Source organism: Schistocerca piceifrons, unplaced genomic scaffold, assembly GCF_021461385.2.
Source record: "Schistocerca piceifrons isolate TAMUIC-IGC-003096 unplaced genomic scaffold, iqSchPice1.1 HiC_scaffold_2521, whole genome shotgun sequence".
NCBI classification, from domain to species: Eukaryota; Metazoa; Arthropoda; class Insecta; order Orthoptera; family Acrididae; genus Schistocerca; species Schistocerca piceifrons.
Genome location: NW_025728467.1, coordinates 3,709,774 through 3,732,383, shown reverse-complemented (window position 1 = coordinate 3,732,383; position 22,610 = coordinate 3,709,774). Strand labels below are relative to the sequence as shown.

General features: G+C 43.3%; 1 protein-coding gene across 1 annotated transcript in view; it reads left to right on the top strand.

The window, feature by feature from the left end:
* The window catches only part of LOC124743721 (myrosinase 1-like), a 113,257-nt gene that overhangs the window by 37,608 nt on the left and 53,039 nt on the right, over positions 1-22,610 (top strand). The window contains exons 5-9 of the mRNA XM_047248887.1: positions 5,546-5,679; positions 7,759-7,881; positions 7,962-8,145; positions 12,506-12,600; positions 13,615-13,762. Of these exons, the coding sequence (XP_047104843.1) occupies positions 5,546-5,679; positions 7,759-7,881; positions 7,962-8,145; positions 12,506-12,600; positions 13,615-13,762 (684 nt within the window). The remainder of the gene's footprint in view (positions 1-5,545; positions 5,680-7,758; positions 7,882-7,961; positions 8,146-12,505; positions 12,601-13,614; positions 13,763-22,610) is intronic.

Genomic DNA, 22,610 nt, shown 5'->3' with positions numbered 1-22,610 from the left:
TTCCAACTTTGATAAAGGTCGGATTGTAGCCTATCGCGATTGCGGATTATAGTACCGTGACATTGCTGCTAGCGTTGGTCGAGATCCAATGACTGCTAGCAGAAAAGGGAATCGGTGGGTTCAGGAGGGTAATACGGAACGCCGTGCTGGATCCCAACGGCCTCGTATCACTATCAGTCGGGATGACAGGCATCTTATCCGCATGGCTGTAATGGATCGTGCAGCCACGTCTCGACCCCTGAGTCAACAGATGGGGACGTTTGGAAGACAACAACCATCTGCACGAACAGTTCGACGACGTTTGCAGCAGCATGGACTATCAGCTCGGTGACTATGGATGCGGTTACCCTCGACGCTGCATCACAGATAGGTGCGCCTGCAATGGTGTACTCAACGACGAACCTGGGTGCACGAATGGCAAAACGTCATTTTTCGGATGAATCCAGGTTCTGTTTACAGCGTCGTGATGGTCGTATCCGTGTTTGGCGACATCGCGGTGAACGCACATTGGAAGCGTGTATTCGTCATCGCCATACTGGCGATGGCATGATGGTATGGGGTGCCATTGGTTACAGGTATCGGTCACCTCTTGTTCGCATTGACGGCAGTTCGAACAGTGGACGTTACATTTCAGATGTGTTACGACCCGTGGCTCTACGCTTCATTCGATCCCTGCGAAACCCTACATTTCAGAAGGATAATGCACGACCGCATGTTGCAGGTGCTGTACGGGCCATTCTGGATACAGAAAATGTTAGACTGCTGCCCTGGCCATCACATTCTCCAGATATCTCACCAATTGAGAACGTCTGGTCAATGATGGCCGAGCAACTGGCTCGTCACAACACGCCAGTCACTACTCTTGATGAAGTGTGGTATCGTGTTGAAGCTGCATGGGCAGCTGTACCTGTACACGCCATCCAAGCTCTATTTGACTCAATGCTTAGGCGTATCAAGGCCTTTATTACGGCCAGAGGTGGTTGTTCTGGGTACTGATATCTCAGGATCAATGCACCCAAACTGCGTGAACATGTCAGTTCTAGTATAATATATTTGTCCAATGAATACCCGCTTATCATCTGCATTTCTTCTTGGTTTAGCAGTTTTAATGGCCAGTAGTGCATCATACGAAACACCAGTTGCAATCCTGCTGCCTTAAACCCTTTATTACCATGTCATGTAATATAAATTGTAAAGCTATAACGTGAACTACGTTCTCATCTATCGACCTAGATGCTACCTCGTCGCTACATATGAAAAATATACGCTACCAGGAAGAAGTCATGTCGCTGCTACCAAAACAGCTCTCCTCTCTCTTTAGAGTTCAAACTTGAGATTCGTTTACAGTAGTATGCCATTCCACTTCCCTCCTCCTCACTTCCGCGTATGTTGTGCAACCCCACAGCATTCATAACGTGGTGCATGTGTGACATCCTTGGGCGTCCTCGACGTTTCTTCCCCTCTATAGCTCCTGCTATATAGTTCCACTGATATTATTGTGTTTCAAAATGTGCCCTACCAGGTTGTCTCTTCTTCTTTTGAGGTGTCTCCAGAGAGATACGGTTTCTGGTACTCTTGGCAGCACCTCTACACGGGTAACTCGGTCTTTCCAGCTGATCTTCATCAGCCTTCTACAGCACCAGATCTCCAGAGCTTCTGGCTTTCTTCTCTCCTTTGTACATCAATAATTTTTTATGAGTCGCCATTGAATGTACCTAACCACATGAACCATGGACCTTGACGTTGGTGGGGAGGCTTGCGTGCCTCAGTGATACTGGTGGCCGTACCACAACGGAGGGGTATCTGTTGAGAGGCCAGGCAAACGTGTGGTTCCTGAAGAGGGGCAGCAGCCTTTTCAGTAGTGCAAGGGCAACAGTCTGGATGATTGACTGATCTGGCCTTGTAATAATAACCAAAACGGCCTTGCTGTGCTGGTACTGCGAACGGCTGAAAGCAAGGAGAAACTACAGTCGTAATTTTTCCCGAGGGCATGCAGCTTTACTGTATGGTTAAATGATGATGGTGTCTTCTTGGGTAAAATATTCCGGAGGTAAAATAGTCCTCCATTCGGATCTCCGGGCGGGGACTACTCAAGAGGACGTCATTATCAGGAGAAAGAAAACTGGCGTTCTACGGATCGGAGTGTGGAATGTCAGATCCCTTAATCGGGCAGGTAGGTTAGAAAATTTAAAAAGGGAAATGGATAGGTTAAAGTTAGATATAGTGGGAATTAGTGAAGTTCGGTGGCAGGAGGAACGAGACTTGTGGTCATGTGAATACAGGATTATAAATACAAACACAAATAGGGGTAATGCAGGAGTAGGTTTAATAATGAATAAAGCAATGGGAATGCGGGTAAGCTACTACAAACAGCACAGCGAACGCATTATTGCGGCCAAGATAGACACGAAGCCCATGCCTACTACGGTAGTTCTAGTTTATATGCCAACTGGCTCTGCAGATGATGAAGAAATTGAAGAAATGTATGAGGAGATAAAAGAAATTATTCAGGTAGTGAAGGGATACGAAAATTTAATAGTCATGGGTGACTGGAATTCGAGAGTAGGAAAAGGGAGAGAAGGAAACATAGTGGGTGAATATGGATTGGGGGAGAGAAATGAAAGAGGAAACCGTCTGGTAGAATTTTGCACAGAGCATATCTTAATCATAGCTAATACTTGCTCCGAGAACCATAAAAGAAGATTGTGTACATGGAACAATCCTGGAGATACTAGAAGGTATCAGATAGATTATATAATGGTACGATAGAGATTTAGGGACCAGGTTTTAAATTGTAAGACATTTCCAGGGGCAGATGTGGACTCTGACCACAATCTATTGGTTATGACCTGTAGATTAAAACTGAAGAAACTGCAAAAAGGTGGGAATTTAAGGAGATGGGACCTGGATAAACTGAAAGAACCAGAGGTTGTACAGAGTTTCAGGGAGAGCATAAGGGAACAATTGACAGGAATGGGGGAAAGAAATACAGTAGAAGAAGAATGGGTAGCTCTGAGGGATGAAGTAGTGAAGGCAGCAGAGGATCAAGTAGGTGAAAAGACAAGGGCTAGTAGAAATCCTTGGGTAATAGAAGAAACATTGAATTTAATTGATGAAAGGAGAAAATATAAAAATGCAGTAAATGAAGCAGGCAAAAAGGAATACAGACGTCTCAAAAATGATATCGACAGGAAGTGCAAAATGGCTAAGCAGGGATGGCTAGAGGACAAATGTAAGGATGTAGAGGCTTGTCTCACTAGGGGTAAGATAGATACTGCCTACAGGAAAATTAAAGAGACCTTTGGAGAAAAGAGAACCACTTGTATGAATATCAAGAGCTCAGATGGAGACCCAGTTCTAAGCAAAGAAGGGAAAGCAGAAAGGTGGAAGGAGTATTTAGAGGGTCTATACAAGGGCGATCTACTTGAGGACAATATTATGGGAATGGAAGAGGGTGTAGATGAAGGTGAAATGGGAGATACGATACAGCGTGAAGAGTTTGACAGAGCACTGAAAGACCTGAGTCGAAACAAGGCCCCGGGAGTAGACAACATTCCATTAGAACTACTGACGGCCTTGGGAGAGCCAGACCTGACAAAACTCTACCATCTGCTGAGCAATATGTATGAGACAGGCAAAATACCCTCAGACTTCAAGAAGAATATAATAATTCCAATCCCAAAGAAAGCAGGTGTTGACAGATGTGAAAATTACCGAACTATCAGTTTAATAAGTCACAGCTGCAAAATACTAACGCGAATTCTTTACAGACGAATGGAAAAACTGGTAGAAACCGACCTTGGGTAAGATCAGTTTGGATTCCGCAGAAATTTGTTGGAACATGTGAGGCAATACTGACCCTACGACTTATCTTAGAAAATAGATTAAGGAAAGGCAAACCTACGTTTCTAGCATTTGTAGACTTACAGAAAGCTTTCGACAATGTTGACTGGAATACTCTCTTTCAAATTCTAAAGATGGCAGGGGTAAAATACAGGGAGCTAAAGGCTATTTACAATTTGTACAGAAACCAGATGGCAGTTATAAGAGTCGAGGGGCATGATAGGGAAGCAGCGGTTGGGAAGGGCGTGAAACAGGGTTGTAGCCTGTCCCCGATGTTATTCAATCTGTATATTGAGCAAGCAGTAAAGGAAACAAAAGAAAAATTCGGAGTAGGTATTAAAATCCATGGAGAAGAAATAAAAACTTTGAGGTTCGCCGATGACATTGTAATTCTGTCAGGGACAGCAAAGGACTTGGAAGAGCAGTTGAACGGAATGGACAGTGTCTTGAAAGGAGGGTATAAGATAAACATCAACAAAAGCAAAACAAGGATAATAGAATGTAGTCGAATTAAGTTGGGTGATGCTGAGGGAATTTGATTAGGAAATGAGGCACTTAAAGTGGTAAAGGAGTTTTGCTGTTTGGGGAGCAAAATAACTGATGATGGTCGAAGTAGAGAGGATATAAAATGTAGACTGACAATGGCAAGGAAAGCGTTTCTGAAGAAGAGAAATTTGTATAGATTTAAGTGTCAGGTAGTCGTTTCTGAAAGTATTTGTATGGAGTGTAGCCATGTATGGAAGTGAAACATGGACTATAACTAGTTTGGACAAGAAGAGAATAGAAGCTTGTGAAATGTGGTACAACAGAAGAATGCTGAAGATTAGATGGGTAGATCACATAACTAATGAGGAGGTATTGAACAGATTTGGGGAGAAGAGGAGTTTGTGGTACAACTTGACAAGAAGAAGGGACCGGTTGGTAGGACATGTTCTGAGGCATCAAGGGATCACAAATTTAGCATTGGAGGGCAGCGTGGAGGGTAAAAATCGTAGAGGGAGACCAGGAGATGAATACACTAAGCAGATTCAGAAGGATGTAGGTTGCAGTAAGTACTGGGAGATGAAGAAGCTTGCACAGGATAGGGTAGCATGGAGAGCTGCATCAAACCAGTCTCAGGACTGAAGACAACAACAATAACATTGAATGTATGCATAACGTAATCCACGGTAAGCCGTTTAAATTCGCATACTCTCAGGTAGACGTGCTAGCAGCTCTCTGACAGAGGGTTTATTGCACCCTGTACAGCAAGACTTTTGCTGGAAATACGGTCGTCGAACGTTTTCGGTTTGTTGATGTAATAATTTTCTCTGACAGAATGTCAGAATAAAAAAAATGTAAGAATGCTATTTCTTTCCTGACACTGTTCCTGTTTCGTTATAATATACTTAACCGTGATTTTTGTTATCATTGTCACATGCCTGCTCCATTCTCCATTCTCGTGAAGTGTTTCGTCCCTTTGCTCAAAGATCAAAATGTATTCTCAACTGTACTCGACTCTCACACGTAGTGTACTACACGCTCTTGTTTATTTATCTATGTCATTTAAAATTTATAGCATAACTTTTGAAAGAGACCTACAGTATGGTTAATATATTCGTACATTCTTCCCGTACTCTTAGAATGAATTGGTCAACAAGGACAGCGGCGCTGTTTTCATAAACTTACTTACGTATTTTATTCTGTTTTGTTTACGGACAAGCGGACGTGTACCGTTTCTCCATTGCCTGGACACGCATCCTGCCCACTGGAGACCTCGACGTCATCAACCAACCGGGCATCGACTACTACAACAATCTCATCAACGAGCTGCTCGCGAACGGAATCCAGCCTCTGGTAAGAGAGAAGCATACATGCAGGTGTGACCAAAGAGTCGTTATGCAAGTATAGGTTTCCATATGTAGTCGAACGTTGTTATAAAGGGGTTTCTTTGTCTGTCTACACCGTTTCATTTGTCTTGTGCTAGTAATGCAATGGTACATTAGCGTAAATAATACTGGATCTAGTTTACTGGCCATAAGTATGTAAAAATTAGGGGAGAGGTGGAACTTTCGGGCACATTGTTGTCTTAGATTCAAGTGGTTCAAATGGCTCTATGAACTACGGGACTTAACATCTGAGGTCATCAGTCCCCTAGACTTAGAACCAAGTAAACCTAACTAACCTAAGGACATCACACACATCCATGCCCGAGGCAGGATTCGAACCTGCGACCGTAGCAGCCGTGTGGTTCCGGACTGAAGCGCCTAGAACCATTCGGCCACCGCGGCCGGTTTGTTAAGTCATAAGCTCAAAACTTGTCTATATAGGACACAACGTGTTCTTTCGCAATCTCGGTTACGTGCTATGCCCCATTCATGGTTCGAGTAGTGTGAATTACGTGCCCAGATTTTATTAGACGCCAGTAGAAGATGACCGCTAGGAAACATGAAATTAGGTACTCAGTGTTGTTTATACCACGACCATGCTTGGGGTTACTCTAAAACAGTGTAACGTTCCAAGTGTACGTTACGTGCGGGAATTGCTGGTATAAGAACTGATCCACAAGTAATATAAGACTTTGGTTTCGTCACTTCAAATCACCTTTCGAAGAGTGAATTGAGGACGAGTTGTCAGTGCCATGATTTGAAGGCAGGAGTGACAGCTTCACGATTACAAGTAGTCTGCGTAAACCAGTTACGTTGGCCAGTGATGCGTTGTGTCTACGGATGGTATTAAGCCCTTCAGCATCACTAAGGAATGAAGATAGTGCATTGTACCGCCGAAACTGCTAGCCAACAATAAATGACGTCATAAAGACGGCTGTAGGTTTTGAAGAAATCAGGTTCAGCATCAAGTTGCAGTCGTTATAAGTATCGATCGTAGCAGGATTACCACGTGCAGAGACTATAATCAAGAGAAGTCTATAAAATCATATCATATTCTGCAGAAATATGCTCAAGTCAACAAGTAAGGTTAAGATAATGAGGTGAGCCAGCATTTAGACCCATTTTTGATTGTCTGGTCTAGTCCAGATGACTATTTTCTCTGTGAGCGTCCTGGCTCAAGCTGCAATCTACACACTGGTAGGCCATACCCCCTTTGCTGCGAAATCGTAATTGCTAGTACACAAAGAGAGAAAAATAGCTATAACGTGAACAACAACCTGTCTCGAAACGACCGGCCGGTATGGCCGCGCTTCAGTCTGGAACCGCGAGACCGCTACGCTCGCAGGTTCCAATCCTGCCTCGGGCGTGGAAGTGTGCGCTGTCCTTAGATTAGTTAGGTTTAAGTAGTTCGAAGTTCTAGGGGACTGATGACCTCAGATGTTAAGTCCCATAGTGCTCAGAGCCATTTGAACCATTTTTTTTTTTATCTCGAAACATCGCAATTTCGTTGAGTTCCATGGAATGCATTTTTTCCTCCTGTAATAGACATATACAAGGTGATTTTGACAAAAAAAGATAAATTGCAAGAAATGATCCTTGATACGATATACAGCAAAATAGAATATGAACACTTCTGACGGGAAATTCGCACGAAGAGAAGTACACCCAATTCAAGCTAGAGATAAAAAATATTTGACTGTGTACGTTACAAAGACTGAAAACGTACATGACAATACATCACGGAAGTGGAAATGTTCTGTTTGTACTAGTGTTTTGGATCCACTCTCAAATACGCATTATTTCCAACTTCATGAGAGTGTTTCTCCCTTGAAACGCACTTTTAGCCATGTGTCCATATGACTTCTTGTCCTCTCAGCCATAGTTTCCTGCAGTTTGTCTCCAATTAGCAAAACCACCCTGAACGCTGAGGTAAACCTGATTTTGGAATGGACAGGGAACCACTAGATTTAAGACTGAAAAATGTAATCGATGGGCAACAAGTTATGGGATCTGGAATTTAAGTTCACGAAGCAAACTTGTTGTGCAGGTGACAATGTACCACTGGGACCTGCCGCAAGCGCTGCAGTACATCGGTGGATGGCCAAACCCAATTCTCGCTGACTACTTCGTGGAGTATGCCAGAGTGCTGTTTGAAAACTTTGGAGACAGAGTGAGTATCGATGGCTCCAGTGTTTATCATATCGGTTCCTGCTCACTGTGATTACGCCTCTGACGGCTGTCGTCTCGCAGGTGAAGATGTGGACCACGTTCAACGAGCCGGAAGTGTTCACCACCGGCTACGCTTCCGCGGAATTTCAGGCCCCGTCACAGAGCGCTCCGGGCATCGGCGACTACCTGGCTGCACACACCGTCATCAGAGCACATGGACTCGTCTACCGCCTCTATCAAGAACAGTTCAGGGCCAAGCAGAATGGTATGTTTCTCACTGTTGTTAGATCCTGCACGTATCACGCTTTCTCGAATTAATTCAGTCGGTCAACCTGATGATTACTTCTCGTGTATGATTCACGACTGTTCCCGCATCCTACCAATAGCTCATCTTCAGTGACTGTTTTCATATCGCTGGATTCGACGAAGGCGGCCTACACCATCACCGAGTGGTTCAATAGATTTGACTCCCGTAGTTTCTCTCTGGAAAGTTATAAAACTGTTTATAAGGACAAATCTACTATAGTAGATGATATAAAAGGCCGTATTCCTACTGACTGCGCAGAAACTTCCGCTGAAGTGCTACCGTGCTTACTTCAGGCTTTCAATGACAGACTGGAGCCTTGTAATGAGGCTGGTGGGTGGCGTACTGAACACCACACTCGAAGGGCAAACTTCTTTCTTCTTCAGAATCCAAAGTATTTGTTTATTCAGTTTTTTTTCGTAAGTTAGTGCTGACACATGGAACAGTATCTACAATTTTCAAACTACAGTTGCTCGTGGACTTCTACCAGAGGAATCCATAACACAAGCACTGACATTTTGTTAATGTCGATGAGCAAGTTCCATTTGAAAATATATACCGTACTGGGTGAACCAGAACTCCACCAACAAAATTTTGAAAGTTGTTAGGAAATATTTTCCAAATATTTTGGTACAAGTTATCTGTGTTCTCCTTGCAGGCTAACAACATTTCGTTTGCTTTCTTAACCGTTGTACCGGTATTATGGTGAAAATTTGCAAAGCAATGCAAATGTCGACGGCATTTCACTCACGGTACTTGCTGTTCACAACAGTAAGGTCTACTTTAATACTGGTCCTCAGGCTTGCATTCAGTATTCCTCTGTCCAATCTGGGATTTGTTTCTCTGGTAGTGGTAGTTGTACATTAACAGCGGTACATAGCGGCCTGGGCGGATTTACTGAGGGAGAATAGGCCAATGTGCTAATCGTCTATTGGTTCACTGAATGCAGTGGAAAAGCAGCTATGTCCAGCTGTCCCCACAGTGACAGCAAGCATATCAGAGTAGTTTTGCGTAAATATTCGCATCCTTTCATGCTACTATGTTCTGCTGATTGTGTATTGCAGGATTTTTTCAGTGTTGTGAAAGTATTTTCACGGAAACAAACATAATACTGGTCAGAAAGCTGAATAAATCATAATTATAATATTCTGAACAAGCCATCAGAGACCACAGGTGGGATTTATGTGTGAATGTATGTCCAGCAGAGGGGGAGAATGAGATGGACAGAGTGGGGAGGGGGGTAGGAGACGGAAAGAGGGACACAGGGGAGGAAATGTGTTGTGCAGGTAGTATCGGTATGCTTTGCACGGGCTACACATACAGATGAGTAAGGCAGAGCAGAGACAGTGGGGTAGGGGGGAGGGGAGGAGAAGAGAAGGAGGAGCTAGAAAGTGTGAGAGGGGGAGAATGAGGAGGACAGAGAAAGTGGGTAGAGGATATGAATAGAAAAAGAGGGAGGGAGTGTATGAGAAGATGGAGAGACAGTGAGTGAGAGGATGAGATGAACAGAGAAGGCAGGAGGAGGCGATCAGAGTCTGAGGGGAGGACAAACATACAGATGGGGAAGGGGTGATCGACAGGCAGAAGGGGAGCAAGGGGAGATGCAGGAGGGAAGTGGAAGGTGTAGGGGGGTAGTGAACAGGGGACGAGGAAGACAGAAAGGATGCGACAGAGTGAAGGGAGAGGGAGAGCTGGACACAATGAGGAAGGAGGAAGATAGGCTCGGAGTGAGGAGCAGAGGAGGTGGAGAGGGAGGAGGACATGGAAAGGCAGAGACAACGAAGAGAAGGATATGTACAGAGGGAGGGAAATGAGGTGAACAGAGAGCGGGAGAAAGAAGTGGACACAGTAAGGGGGGAGGAGGAGGAGGCATGTAAATACACTACTGGCCATTAAAATTGCTACACCACGAACACGACGTGCTACAGACGCGAAATTTAAACAACAGGAAGAAGATGCTGTGATATGCAAATGATTAGCTTTTCATAGCATTCACACAAGGTTGGCGCCGGTGGCGACACCTACAACGTGCTGACATGAGGAAAGTTTCCAATCGATTTCTCATACACAAAGAGCAGTTGACCGGCGTTGGCTGGTGAAACATTGTTGTGATGCCTCGTGTAAGGAGAAGAAATGCGTACCATTACGTTTCCGACTGTAATGGATCGTGCAGCCACGTCTCGATCCGTGAGTCAACAGATGGGGACGCTTGCAAGACAACAACCATCTGCACGAACGGTTCGACGACGTTTGCAGCAGGTTGGACTATCAGCTCGGAGACCATGGCTCCGGTTACCCTTGACGCTGCGTCACAGACAGGAGCGCCTGCGATGGTGTACTCAAAGACGAACCTGGGTGCACGAATGGCAAAACGTCATTTTTTCGGATGAATCCAGGTTCTGTTTACAGCATCATGATGGTCGCATCCGTGTTTGGCGACATCGCAGTGCACGCACATTGGAAGCATGTATTCGTCATCGCCATAGTGGCGTATCACCCGATGTGATGGTATGGGTTGCCATTGGTTACACGTCTCGGTCACCTCTTGTTCGCATTGACGGCACTTTGAACAGTGTACGTTACATTTCAGAAGTGTTACTACCCGAGGCTCTACCCTTCATTCGATCCCTGCGAAACCCTACATTTCAGAAGGATAATGCATGACCGCATGTTTCCGGTCCTGTACAGGCCTTTCTGGATGCTGAAAACGTTCGACTGCTGCCCTGGCCAGCACATTCTCCAGATCTCTCACCAGTTGAGAACGTCTCGTGAATGGTGGCTGAGCAACTGGCTCGTCACAATACGCCAGTCAGTAGTCTTCATGAACTGTGGTATCGTGTTGAAGTTGCATGGGCAGATGTACCTGTACAAGCTATCCAAGCTCTGTTTGACTCAATGCCCAGGCGTATCAAGGTCGCTATTACGGCCAGAGGTGGTTGTTCTGGGTACTGATTTCTCAGGTTCTATGCACCCAAAGCGCGTGAAAATGTAATCACATGTCGGTTCTAGTATAATATATTTGTCGAATGGATACCCGTTTATCGTCTGCATTTCTTCTTGGTGTAACAATTTTAATGGCCAGTAGTGTATATGCGTCAGATGTGTATGTGGCGTGGGCAGAAGGTATACAGGGTGTCTCTCTCAAGGGTCGTCTGGCGAATTATCTCTTGTGCTTCGACAAATATTTTCAATTTCATTTTTGCTTTGTGTAGTTGGAGTGAGCCCAAGTAATTGCTACTCGTCTCGTCTTTCATACGCTGCCCTTTGTCGACGGAAAGCGCCGGTTTGTTTGCCATTACAAAAAAATTATTTTTAAACCGGAATTTTACGTGCCTGCTAGATCGAGCGCTGCCAAATTAGTCTAGTCCGATACTCGTTTTATCGACATGTATTAAGAAGGACAGTAAAACTGTAACGGAAAACAGCAATCCAGAAGCGACTCAGTAGCGTTACGTGGTTGGCGGTGGCTGTAAGCGGGGGCCAGGGTTGTGCTGTCGCTGATGGAGAACTGGCTACAACAGTCAGTTGGAGACATGTCTGTCAAATGCTGTTCCTTCACTTTGGCCAAAGAGGAAAACATCAGTGAAATGCACTCCACAATAAGCTTACTGCTTACGTTTAACTGTACTTCTTTATAAATTACGAAAGGCTGCTCATTTTGCAATATTATTTATTTTCATTCAGCTACCGTCAACTAACCGGAGAATGTAATATTTTGATACTTTAAACGTTTTTTGGAGAACCATGTATGAAACCATTTTACTGCAAGTACGCTCAAATTCAAGTATACTGAATTTTGGACTATTGAAAACAATAAAGAAAATTTTTTCACACAGCAGTCATAGTATTGCTATCAAAATAAGTAAATATGTTGAAGCGCCATTAACTTTTATTAACTTGACCGTCTAAAATACTCAGAATATCAAACTTATTACTTTCATTTATCATTATCACTTTTACGTTTGAAGAATTCTGGTTGCTGCGACTGCAGGCCTCTGTTGTATCATCTCGACAGAGTTCCACGTTGAATCGTTGTTCCACTTAGCAGTAATTTTTGTTGCTGTCTTATTGATAGTTGTAGTAGCTGCTATTTAATAAGCCTACAACTGCCACTAGTTTATGGTGGCAACTTAATCCACATTGTTTGTAATTAATGGTACGATACTTGCAAACTTTCTTCACTACACTACAATGAGCTTCATCAATACGATAATGGAACAATGCACATTACATTCGTGCAGTTCTAAATAATGTAAAACTTCCTTCATGCTAAGTACAAGTACTGTATTTTATTAATTTACTAAGTGGAAATCTGTTTCAGGCACCGTAGGAATTACGTTAAATATAACGGGAAGAAAACCAGCCTCAAACTCCAGTGAAGACTTGGAAGCAGTTGAGAGGAAGTATCAGTTTGATGTAAGTATGGTAAATGCTACGATAACAGACCTTCTGCGATTGTTCTAGTTAGAAAATTAGTTTTGCCTTGTTCCAGTGACCCTACTTCAGTACGTTATCATCAGATACCTTCTTAGCCAACAATTCCGTTAGCGCCATTCAGTTATGTCTATGCTTGAGTATAATACCAAAGGATTTGCAGTGTGATCACTCCTGGGAAAACAACTTGAACCCTCATATCTCAATATAAATGCGTGATTTCTGAAAAAACTGAAACTTTTTGTGAGGGCTGTATTTCTTGTGTCGTTACTTTTCAAGAATTACATCCTTTCCAATCCGAACCAAGAAGAGTGGAAACAGAGCAGTGTAATCCCAGATGAATAATACGTTAAGGAAAATTTATAGCGACTACAAGTTGTTGTGCAATAACAATAAGTGAACCTTTACAATGAAGTTCATGTGGGCGCCTCAGATCCTGCAGACTATTTCATATGTCGTGTACTGGCCTACTTCAATAGCTTTTAAATATATCAGAAACAGTAAAATTCCGAGAGGTGCCGGTATCCTTTTGCACAGTAATGGAGTAATTTTGTAGAAGGATTTTGAAAAGACTAGTCAGTATATTTCTTAATTTTAAATTTTAAGTTAATTTATGATTATTTTTAAATACCTCCAGTTGACAGTGGTAGGATCCAACCCCACGTGTCAAAAACACACAAACTACGAATAAAGTCTGTACTGAACTCTTGAGAACATTGGAGATGACAGCCGAGGAGAGGAGTAACAAGTATAAAGCTCCTGGCATTAATATATCTTTTCATTTTTCATACAGAACTTTTTGCTATAAGTGAAATAATATGTGATGACGTGTAATAAGTTTACAAAACTTCTAGATATATTTAAAAAACAGTATAGGTGCCGCGAGATTATAAGTTCATCAGTCATGCAGTCTATCTACGTTTTATTGTTTGCATCAATGATACGTTTGAGGCAAGTGCACTGGTAGTGACAAACGTTTGTCTTGATATTGATCAGGTTGGGCTCTACGCACACCCTATCTTCAGCCAGGAGGGGGATTACCCGGCGGTGGTACGTCAGAGGGTAGACGCTAACAGCGCAGCAGAGGGGCGTCCCCGCTCACGGTTGCCAACTTTCACTCAGGAAGAGATTGAGTACCTCAGAGGTAAATATGCACCTATTAGCAGCGTCATTTCCTTTAAAGCGGAATATAGAACAACTCATGCTGTGATTTCTTCCACAGAACATAAAATTTAATGAGATTACTTTTTGCCTGTAGTTGCTCTAACTTTGCAACTTCTTCTACATCTACATATATACTCCGCTAGCCACAAAGCGGTGTGTGGTGGAGGGTACTATTCACGCCAAAGTCCTATTTCCTCCCCTCTGTTCCACTCGTGGATCGCTTGAGGGGAAAAAAAAACGACTGTCTGAAGGTGTCAGACGAGGGCCAATTTCCATTATCTTTGAATGGTGATCATTGCGCGATTTGAAAGTTGGTGGTAATAATATATGCTCTACATTCTCGGCAAAGATCGGATTTTGGAATTTAGTGAGTAGCCTCTTCCGTTTAGCACGTCGTCTATCTGCAAGTGTGTCCCACTTCAAACTTTCTATGAGATTTGACACGCTCTCGCGATGACTAAATGTACCGGTCACGAATCTTGCCGCTCTTCTTTGGACCTTCTGAATTTCTTAAATCAGACCCAACTGGTAAGGGTCCCATACAGACGAAGAATACTCTTAAGACTGGACGAACTAACGTATTGTAAGCAATTTCCTTTTTTGATGGACTGCATCGCTTCAGGATTCTATCAATAAACGGCACTCTAGAGTACTTGTGTAATCTCATCGTTCCATTTAAGATCATTTCGAATAGTCACACACGGATACTTAATGGATGTTACCGCTTCCAAAGACTGGGCATTTATTTTGTACTCGTACTTTAATGGGGAGTTTCGCTTTGTTATACACAGTAGGTCACACTTACTAATATTGAGAGATAACTGCCGGTCATTACACCACGAATTTATTTTCTGCAAATCCTCATTGATTTGTTTCTTCTTCATGTTCTTCTTGTTCAACCTCTTCTTCTTTTCCTTCTTCTTCTTCTTCTTCTTCTTCTCCATCAGTCTCTTTGGAATCAATAGCTATGCTTTCTCAGTATGAGATGTTCTCAACGACAGTGTTCCATATTAATTGACCCTAGTACGACCTAAAGAATCAAAAAATAAAAGCACTTCACTGGACTGAATGTAAAACATACATTGATGAACTCGTCTAACAGCGTTTGGACCGCCTTTGGAACGTACCTCACAGCAGCAGTCCTGTGCGGTTCAAAGGGTTCAAATGGCTCTGAGCACTATGGGACTTAACATATTAGGTCATCAGTCCCCTAGACTTAGAAATACTTAAACCTAACTAACCTAAGGACATCACACACATCCATGCCCGAGGCAGGATTCGAACCTGCGACCGTAGCAGTCCCGCGGTTGCGGATTGCAGCGCCTAGAACCGCAAGGCCACCGCGGCCGGCGTCCTGTGCGGCATGGATTGTAAAAGTTCTCCGCAGTTTTCTGGAGGTATGTGGAAGCAGAGGTGGCATGATCCCTGCGAGCTCGTAGGTACAGAGCTGGCGCCCAATAGCGCCCCATAAGTGTTCCACGAGGTTCAGACTAGGTGAATTTGTTGGTCAAGACATCTACCAGTTCACTATCATGCTCCTCAAAACCAGATGAGCATGATTCTGGCTACTTGCCTGTAACATTTATCCTGCTGGAAGAGGCTGGCGCCCCCTGTGGAGACATCAGGCACGAAGCGATGAAGGTGATCCACAATAATGATCATGTAGTTCACACCTGTCATGGTCCCTTCGATTACTGCTACAAGTACCAAGGAAGATCAGGTGAATATCCCCTGTAGCACTAAAGGCCATTTCCCTATATTAAAAATATGGTTCGGATTGTTGTTATTTTGTAATTAAAAGTCAAAAGTCATTAAATTCCAAGATTTGGTCACATGATCGAAAACGCACTGTTATTGCTGAAGCTCTGGTGACGTCACACGCCAGGAGTAACACGAAGCTCTATATGTGTTACGAGAGTGTTAGCCGTAGTTACTGGTACACATGTACATTAAATGCCTTCGCAGCTGCGAATATGAACAACCGTCAGCTGCATAATGGGATGACTTCAATGAAAATTTGAGCCGATGTTTCCAACTTACCCTCGGGCTACCTGAGCACGACTGACGGTCAGACCTAAACTTCGGTATGTCGTCAACCACACATCTACAACCTGTACTCGTACGTCCATTATGTGTACTCCTGTACAGGGGCGGCATTTTATTTGAAAGTCACTTGCTCAGTGTCGGCAGATAATTACGATACTTGACTGTTTCCCGGAAATCGTCTTAACTGGTTAATTATGTCATCGTATGTTCAGAACACGTTTATGTGATGCCGCTGACGTCACTGTCTAGTACTTCCGCTACTTATTCACCTGTGTTACTCCGAATTATGATGCAATGTTCCTTGGAACATGCATCGTATGGAAGTTTCTAGTGTTTTTCTTTCGTACATTTTTGCAAACGGTGTAGTTATTTAGTGATGGAAAATGCGTTTCCAACTTCTAAGTAAAAGTGGAAAGGAATTTTGTGAAGACTGACTGCGGAATCCTTCGGAAAGTTGATGCGTGTATGTCCTCTTCGTTCTTCGAAACAACCCAGATAATCAAGTTCCGGAAATAAGAAACATGAAAACTGCACTGCATGGTGACTGGGAAGGAAGTACTGTGACACAGCAATAAGTTGTAAAATTATGTTAAAAGTGAGGGAATCTGGAACTGTGTTATTTGTTCGGACCATGCTAAAGGTTTTCCAAGGCTGCTTGTGAAAGCCTGCTCAATAAGAAACGTTGGAAACATTTTCATTCAGAAGATAGTTCTGGCAGTTAATATCTGTAGTTGTTGCCAGAACTATTACTGTTTTCCAAGTACCTCTTTTTTCAGTTTTCAAATTTTCAGACAGCGTCCTAACACTCGTGGGGATCCGCAGAGCACCGTCGGCTTACATACTGCCATGTTCTGTTCCTCCGTGTCATTAATTTAAATCACCGGAAAATTAGCTCTACGAAATATGCAGTTTACGCAGTAGAACCTTAAAGTATCCGTTATTTTACTGCATATGTAAGTGATGCTGAAACACTGCGATCTAAAAGTGCTTAAGTAGGACCGACTTTCACTTTCTTATTACATTTCGTCGTGGGTTCCAAGCAGTGTTCAATTTTTCTCTTTGTCAGAATCACACAGCTTTACATCAGGTTGAATGGAAACAGTTGTAAGTGACAAATTATTGTCTTCGATGACTTGTTTGGGGAGTATAATGCGGTCGGAAGATGTTAAATGGTGTTCCAGAGTCATCGGAATAAGAGCTACCACACGCATTAAATACAGTTTCTTCACTCCAACTTTGTGATGTATCTCGAACTGACCAAGTGTAAAATGAAGTTACTAAATGGCAATTTTATAGAAATGTCATATCATATAGAATTTAAAGCTACTACATAACTGTATTACGAATAAAGTAAACTTAAAAAGACACCAGTATTAAGTGAAGAGAAGAGGAGGGGAAAAGAAAAACAAACTTCCTCCGAATGAGAATCGGTCTTGCAAATATTGCATTAGACGTTCAGCATGCTATCTACTACGCTACAGGCTATAATGTGTTCATAGAGATGATGATGATGATGATGATGATTTCTGCTTTGTGGGGCGCCCAACTGCGCGGTCATCAGCGCCCGTGTTCATACAGTGTCTACTTACATCAAAATGATGCTTACAGAAATAAACTCACGTATTGGGCATTTGATCTTTATGAGCGAGTTGCTACCTAATTTTACTTATCTTCTCAATTTTTGGAACGCTCAAAAACAATTTTTTTCCGGAGTTTCATACTGTAGATGTATTTGTTCAATGGGGTACTACCAGCCCATTTTCCGAAAAGTAAATTCCAAAACAAGGCATCACTGCGAATAAGCAGCGTAAGTACTAAATAGTGACGGCACAGGCATCACATAAGCGTGTTCTGAACGTACGATGACATAACTAACCAGTCAAGACGATTTCCGGGAAACAAATACCGTATTGTGCCTACAGCAGCCTGTGTCCGTTGTATGGTGCTTGTTAAGTTTAGCCGTACGTTTGGATGATGGCGTATGTAGTCACGACCGCTGACTTAGTGTAAGAAAAAAAAAAAAAAAAAAAAACACGACTTGTGAGACCAGGTGAGACGTTTCCATTGATCCATGGTCCATTCTCGACGATTTCGTGCTCGATTTCGTTGGGTCGTCATGGTAACACCGAGCGGTCGTCTGCTGCGAACTGCTGTGTTAACAATGTGCGTCGAGCCGTGTGCTCCGAAACACTTGCGCCTGTACCAGCAGCACTGCACGCCGTCGTTAAATCTGCCCCCTACTGCCGCCTACCCTCCTATGCAGAGCGAGCGAGGCTTCGACTTCCATGTCCTGCGATGAGGAGTGGCATCCAACACCTTTGTTTGCTCGCGGTGTCATAAACCCTTCAACACATGGATTCTCATGACAGTAACACGCCATCAGCCGACCAGGTTCGCCGTTTTCGGGATCCACGTGCCCAGATGCGGTATCATAATAATCGGTCCTAGGTCAAAGTTTGTTTTCCCCATTTGGGCCCTCTTGTCGTCGCTGGAAAGATAGCCCAGCGTCTTTTCGTCGCCTGTTGATTTTCCTTGGCGCGCTCGCAGCACCACGAGGCGGCATTCGGCCCCGCAATGGGGGTTGTTTGGGGGAGGAGACCAGCCAGCGAGGTCATCGGTCTAACCGGATTAATGAAGGGAAGTCAGCCGTGCCCTTTGAAAGGAACCATTCCGGCATTTACCTGGAGCGATTTAGGAAATCACCGAAAACCTAAATCAGGATGGCCGGATGCGGGATTGAACCGTCGTCCTCCCGAATGCGAGTCCAGTGTGCTAACCCTACGCCACCTCGCTCGGTGCCCCGCAGTGGCCAGTGGCCGTTACACGCTGCACCCGTATCTGTCTTGGACTAGATATTCCACAAATTAACTATGTACTTGTGTTAACCGCTAATATTTAACTCTTTCGTTGCTAGTTCCGATGCTGTAGCGCTATTCTCAAACATTCCTTTCTAAACATAAGTAGAGCTTCAGGAATTGAGAATGCGCTTTCGACCCAGAAATTAGTCCTTTTTGTATATGTATTTTGTTATTATTGAACAATATGAGGCCACGTAATTCATCCTTTCACATGCCTTCATTAGGAACGTTATTTGAAGTAGAAGAAAATGGATTAGCGACCACATTCAAAGTGCCATGTCAAATTTACCGCAGGCCTGAATCTCTTCTTCCCCTAAGAAATGGAGAAATGAAACTGTTAAGATATACTTTATAGGAGATGAAAAACTGGAGGTAGATCGAAGATATGATTCTGTAGCGTGAGTAAAGTGTGGTATAGTACTGAACCTTCAAAGAATGATTCACGAACACAACGAGCTCATCCGTTTTGGTGCCCTGTTGGTGAATTGAAATGAAGGTTGCTCTCAAAACTCCTCGAAGTTTCATTTCAATCCACACACTTGAGATAATCAAAATTTAAAAATGAAAGTAATGTCAGTGAACGTCAAGAAAAGAAATGAAATACTTACAGCATCCTATTTCCAGTTTGAAAAGTGGTGTTTATTCCATTTTCACATCCAAAAAGTTGAACTATTGTCCACGATTTTTGATTAAACCGTATTGAGCCTACACTACAGTTTTCCACTGCATTCGAATGAAATTTCAGGGGAAATTCAATGAAGATGGTATATGTGCATAAATATATATGTGAAATATGTATGTCTGTATGCTGCGAAGCCACGGGCAGAAAGCTTGTTTATTCAGGCTCCTTTATATGCCACTGGTGCCCAGTGACCATGTCAGGTTCCACCTTGACTGCTTGTCTGATATAGAAGAATGGTTTGAGAATGGGTCTACGACCTGGAAACTAGCAGTAAAGAGAGAAATATAAATCATCGTCATCATCATCATTTAAGACTGATTATGTCTTTCAGCGTTCAGTCTGGAGCATAGTCCCCCTTATAAAATTCCTCTATGATCCCATATTCAGTGCTAACATTGGTGCGTCTTCTGATGTTAAGCCTATTACTTCAAAATCATTCTTAACCGAATCCAGGTACCTTCTCCTTGGTCTGCCCCGACTCCTCCTACCCTCTACTATGAGTCTCTTGGGTAACCTTGCTTCTCCCATGCGTGTAACATGACCCCACCATCTAAGCCTGTTTGCGCTGACTGCTACATCTATAGGGTTCATTCCCAGTTTTTCTTTGATTTCCTCATTGTGGACACCCTCCTGCCATTGTTCCCATCTACTAGTACCTGCAATCATCCTAGCTACTTTCATATCCGTAACCTCAATCTTATTGATAAAGTAACCTGAATCCACCCAGCTTTCGCTCCCATAAAACACAGTTGGTCGAAAGATCGAACGGTGCACAGATAACTTAGTCTTGGTAGTGACTTCCTTCTTGCAGAAGAGAGTAGATCGTAGCTGAGCGCTCACTGCATTAGCTTTGCTACACCTCGCTTCCAGTTCTTTCACTATTTTGCCATCCTGTGAGAATATGCATCCTAAGTACTTGATACCGTCCACCTGTTCTAACTTTGTTCCTCCTATTTGGCACTCAATCCGTTTATATCTCTTTCCCACTGACATTACTTTCGTTTTGGAGATGCTAATCTTCATACCATAGTCCTTACATTTCTGATCTAGCTCTGAAATATTACTTTGCAAACTTTCAATCAAATCTGCCATCACAACTAAGTCATCCGCATATGCGAGACTGCTTATTTTATGTTCACATATCTTAATCTCACCCAGCCAGTCTATTGTTTTCAACATATGATCCTTAGGTTGCAGCCTTGTCTTACCCCTGAAACTACTCTGAACCATTAACTCAATTTACCGTCAACTCTAACTGCTGCCTATCTATGTAAAGACCTTTAATTGCTTGCAAAAGTTTGCCTCCTATTCCATAATCTCGTAGAACAGACAATAACTTCCTCCTAGGAACCCGGTCATATGCCGTTTCTAGATCTATAAAGCATAGATACAATTCCCTGTTCCACTCGTAACACTTCTCCATTATTTGCCGTAAGCTAAAGATCTTGTCCTGACAACCTTTAAGAGGCCTAAACGCACACTGATTTTCATCCAGTTTGTCCTCAACTAATACTCGCACTTTCCTTTCAACAGTACCTGAGAATATTTTTCCCACAACGCTGATTAAAGAGATACCTCTGTAGTTGTTACAATCTCTTATGTTTCCATGTTTAAAGATTGGTGTGATTACTGCTTTCGTCCAGTCTGATGGAACCTGTCCCGACTCCCACGCCATTTCAATAATCCTGTGTAACCATTTAAGACCTGACATTCCACTGTATTTGATGAGTTCCGACTTAATTTCATCCACCCCAGCCGCTTTATTGCACTGCAGTCTATTGACCATTTTCTCCACTTCCTCAAATGTGATCCTATTTCCATCATCATTCCTATCCCATTCTACCTCGAAATCTGAAACATTACTGATCCTATTTTCACCTACATTGAGCAACTCTTCAAAATATTCCCTCCATCTGCCCAAGGCATCAACAGGTTTCACCAGCAGTTTTCCTGACCTGTCCAAAATACTTGTCATTTCCTTCTTACCTCCCTTTCGAAGACTGCTAATTACACTCCAGAATGGTTTTCCAGTAGCTTGACCCAAAGTCTTCAAACCTGTTTCCAAAGTCTTCCCAAGATTTCTTCTTGGATACTGCAGTTATCTGTTTGGCTTTGTTTCTTTCTTCAACATAACTTTCTCTGTCTACCTGAGTTCTAGTATGTAACCAGTTTTGGTACGCCTTCTTTGTCCTTTTACAGGCTGCTTTGACTGTATCATTCCACCAAGCTGTTTGCTTCATCCTACCTTAACACACAACTATTCCAAGACATTCTTTAGCCATTTCTGGTACTGTGTCCCTGTACCTTGTACATTCCTTTTCCAACGACTGTAATTGACGACATTCAACTAACTGGTACCTTTCTGAGATCACTGTTTTGTACTTGTGCCTGATTTCCTTATACTGAAGTTTCTCCACTCTTGTCCTCCTACGTATGGACCTGACCTCCTGCACTTTCGGCCTCACAATACCAATTTCATTGCAGATTAAATAGTGATCATTGTCATCAAAGAATCCCCTGAATACACGTGTGTCCCTCACGGCCTTCCTGAATCCCTGATCTGTTATTATATAGTCAACGACAGATCTGGTTCCCCTGCCTTCCCAAGTATACCAGTGAATGTCCTTATACGAGGGCAGTTCAATAAGCAATGCAACACATGTTTTTCTCGGCCAATTTTGGTTGAAAAAACCGGAAATTTCTTGTGGAATATTTTCAAACATTCCCGCTTCGTCTCGTATAGTTTCATTGACTTCCGACAGGTGGCAGCGCTGTACGGAGCTGTTAAAATGGCGTCTGTAACGGATATGCGTTGCAAACAACGGGCAGAGATCGAGTTTCTTTTGGCGGAAAACCAGGGCATCTCAGATATTCATAGGCGCTTGCAGAATGTCTACGGTGATCTGGCAGTGGACAAAAGCACGGTGAGTCGTTGGGCAAAGCGTGTGTCATCATCGCCGCAAGGTCAAGCAAGACTGTCTGATCTCCCGCGTGCGGGCGGCCGTGCACAGCTGTGACTCCTGCAATGGCGGAGCGTGCGAACACACTCATTCGAGATGATCGACGGATCACCATCAAACAACTCAGTGCTCAACTTGACATATCTGTTGGTAATGCTGTCACAATTGTTCACCAGTCGGGATATTCAAAGGTTTGTTCCCACTGGGTCCCTCGTTGTCTAACTGAACACCATAAAGAGCAAAGGAGAACCATCTGTGCGGAATTGTTTGCTCGTCATGTGG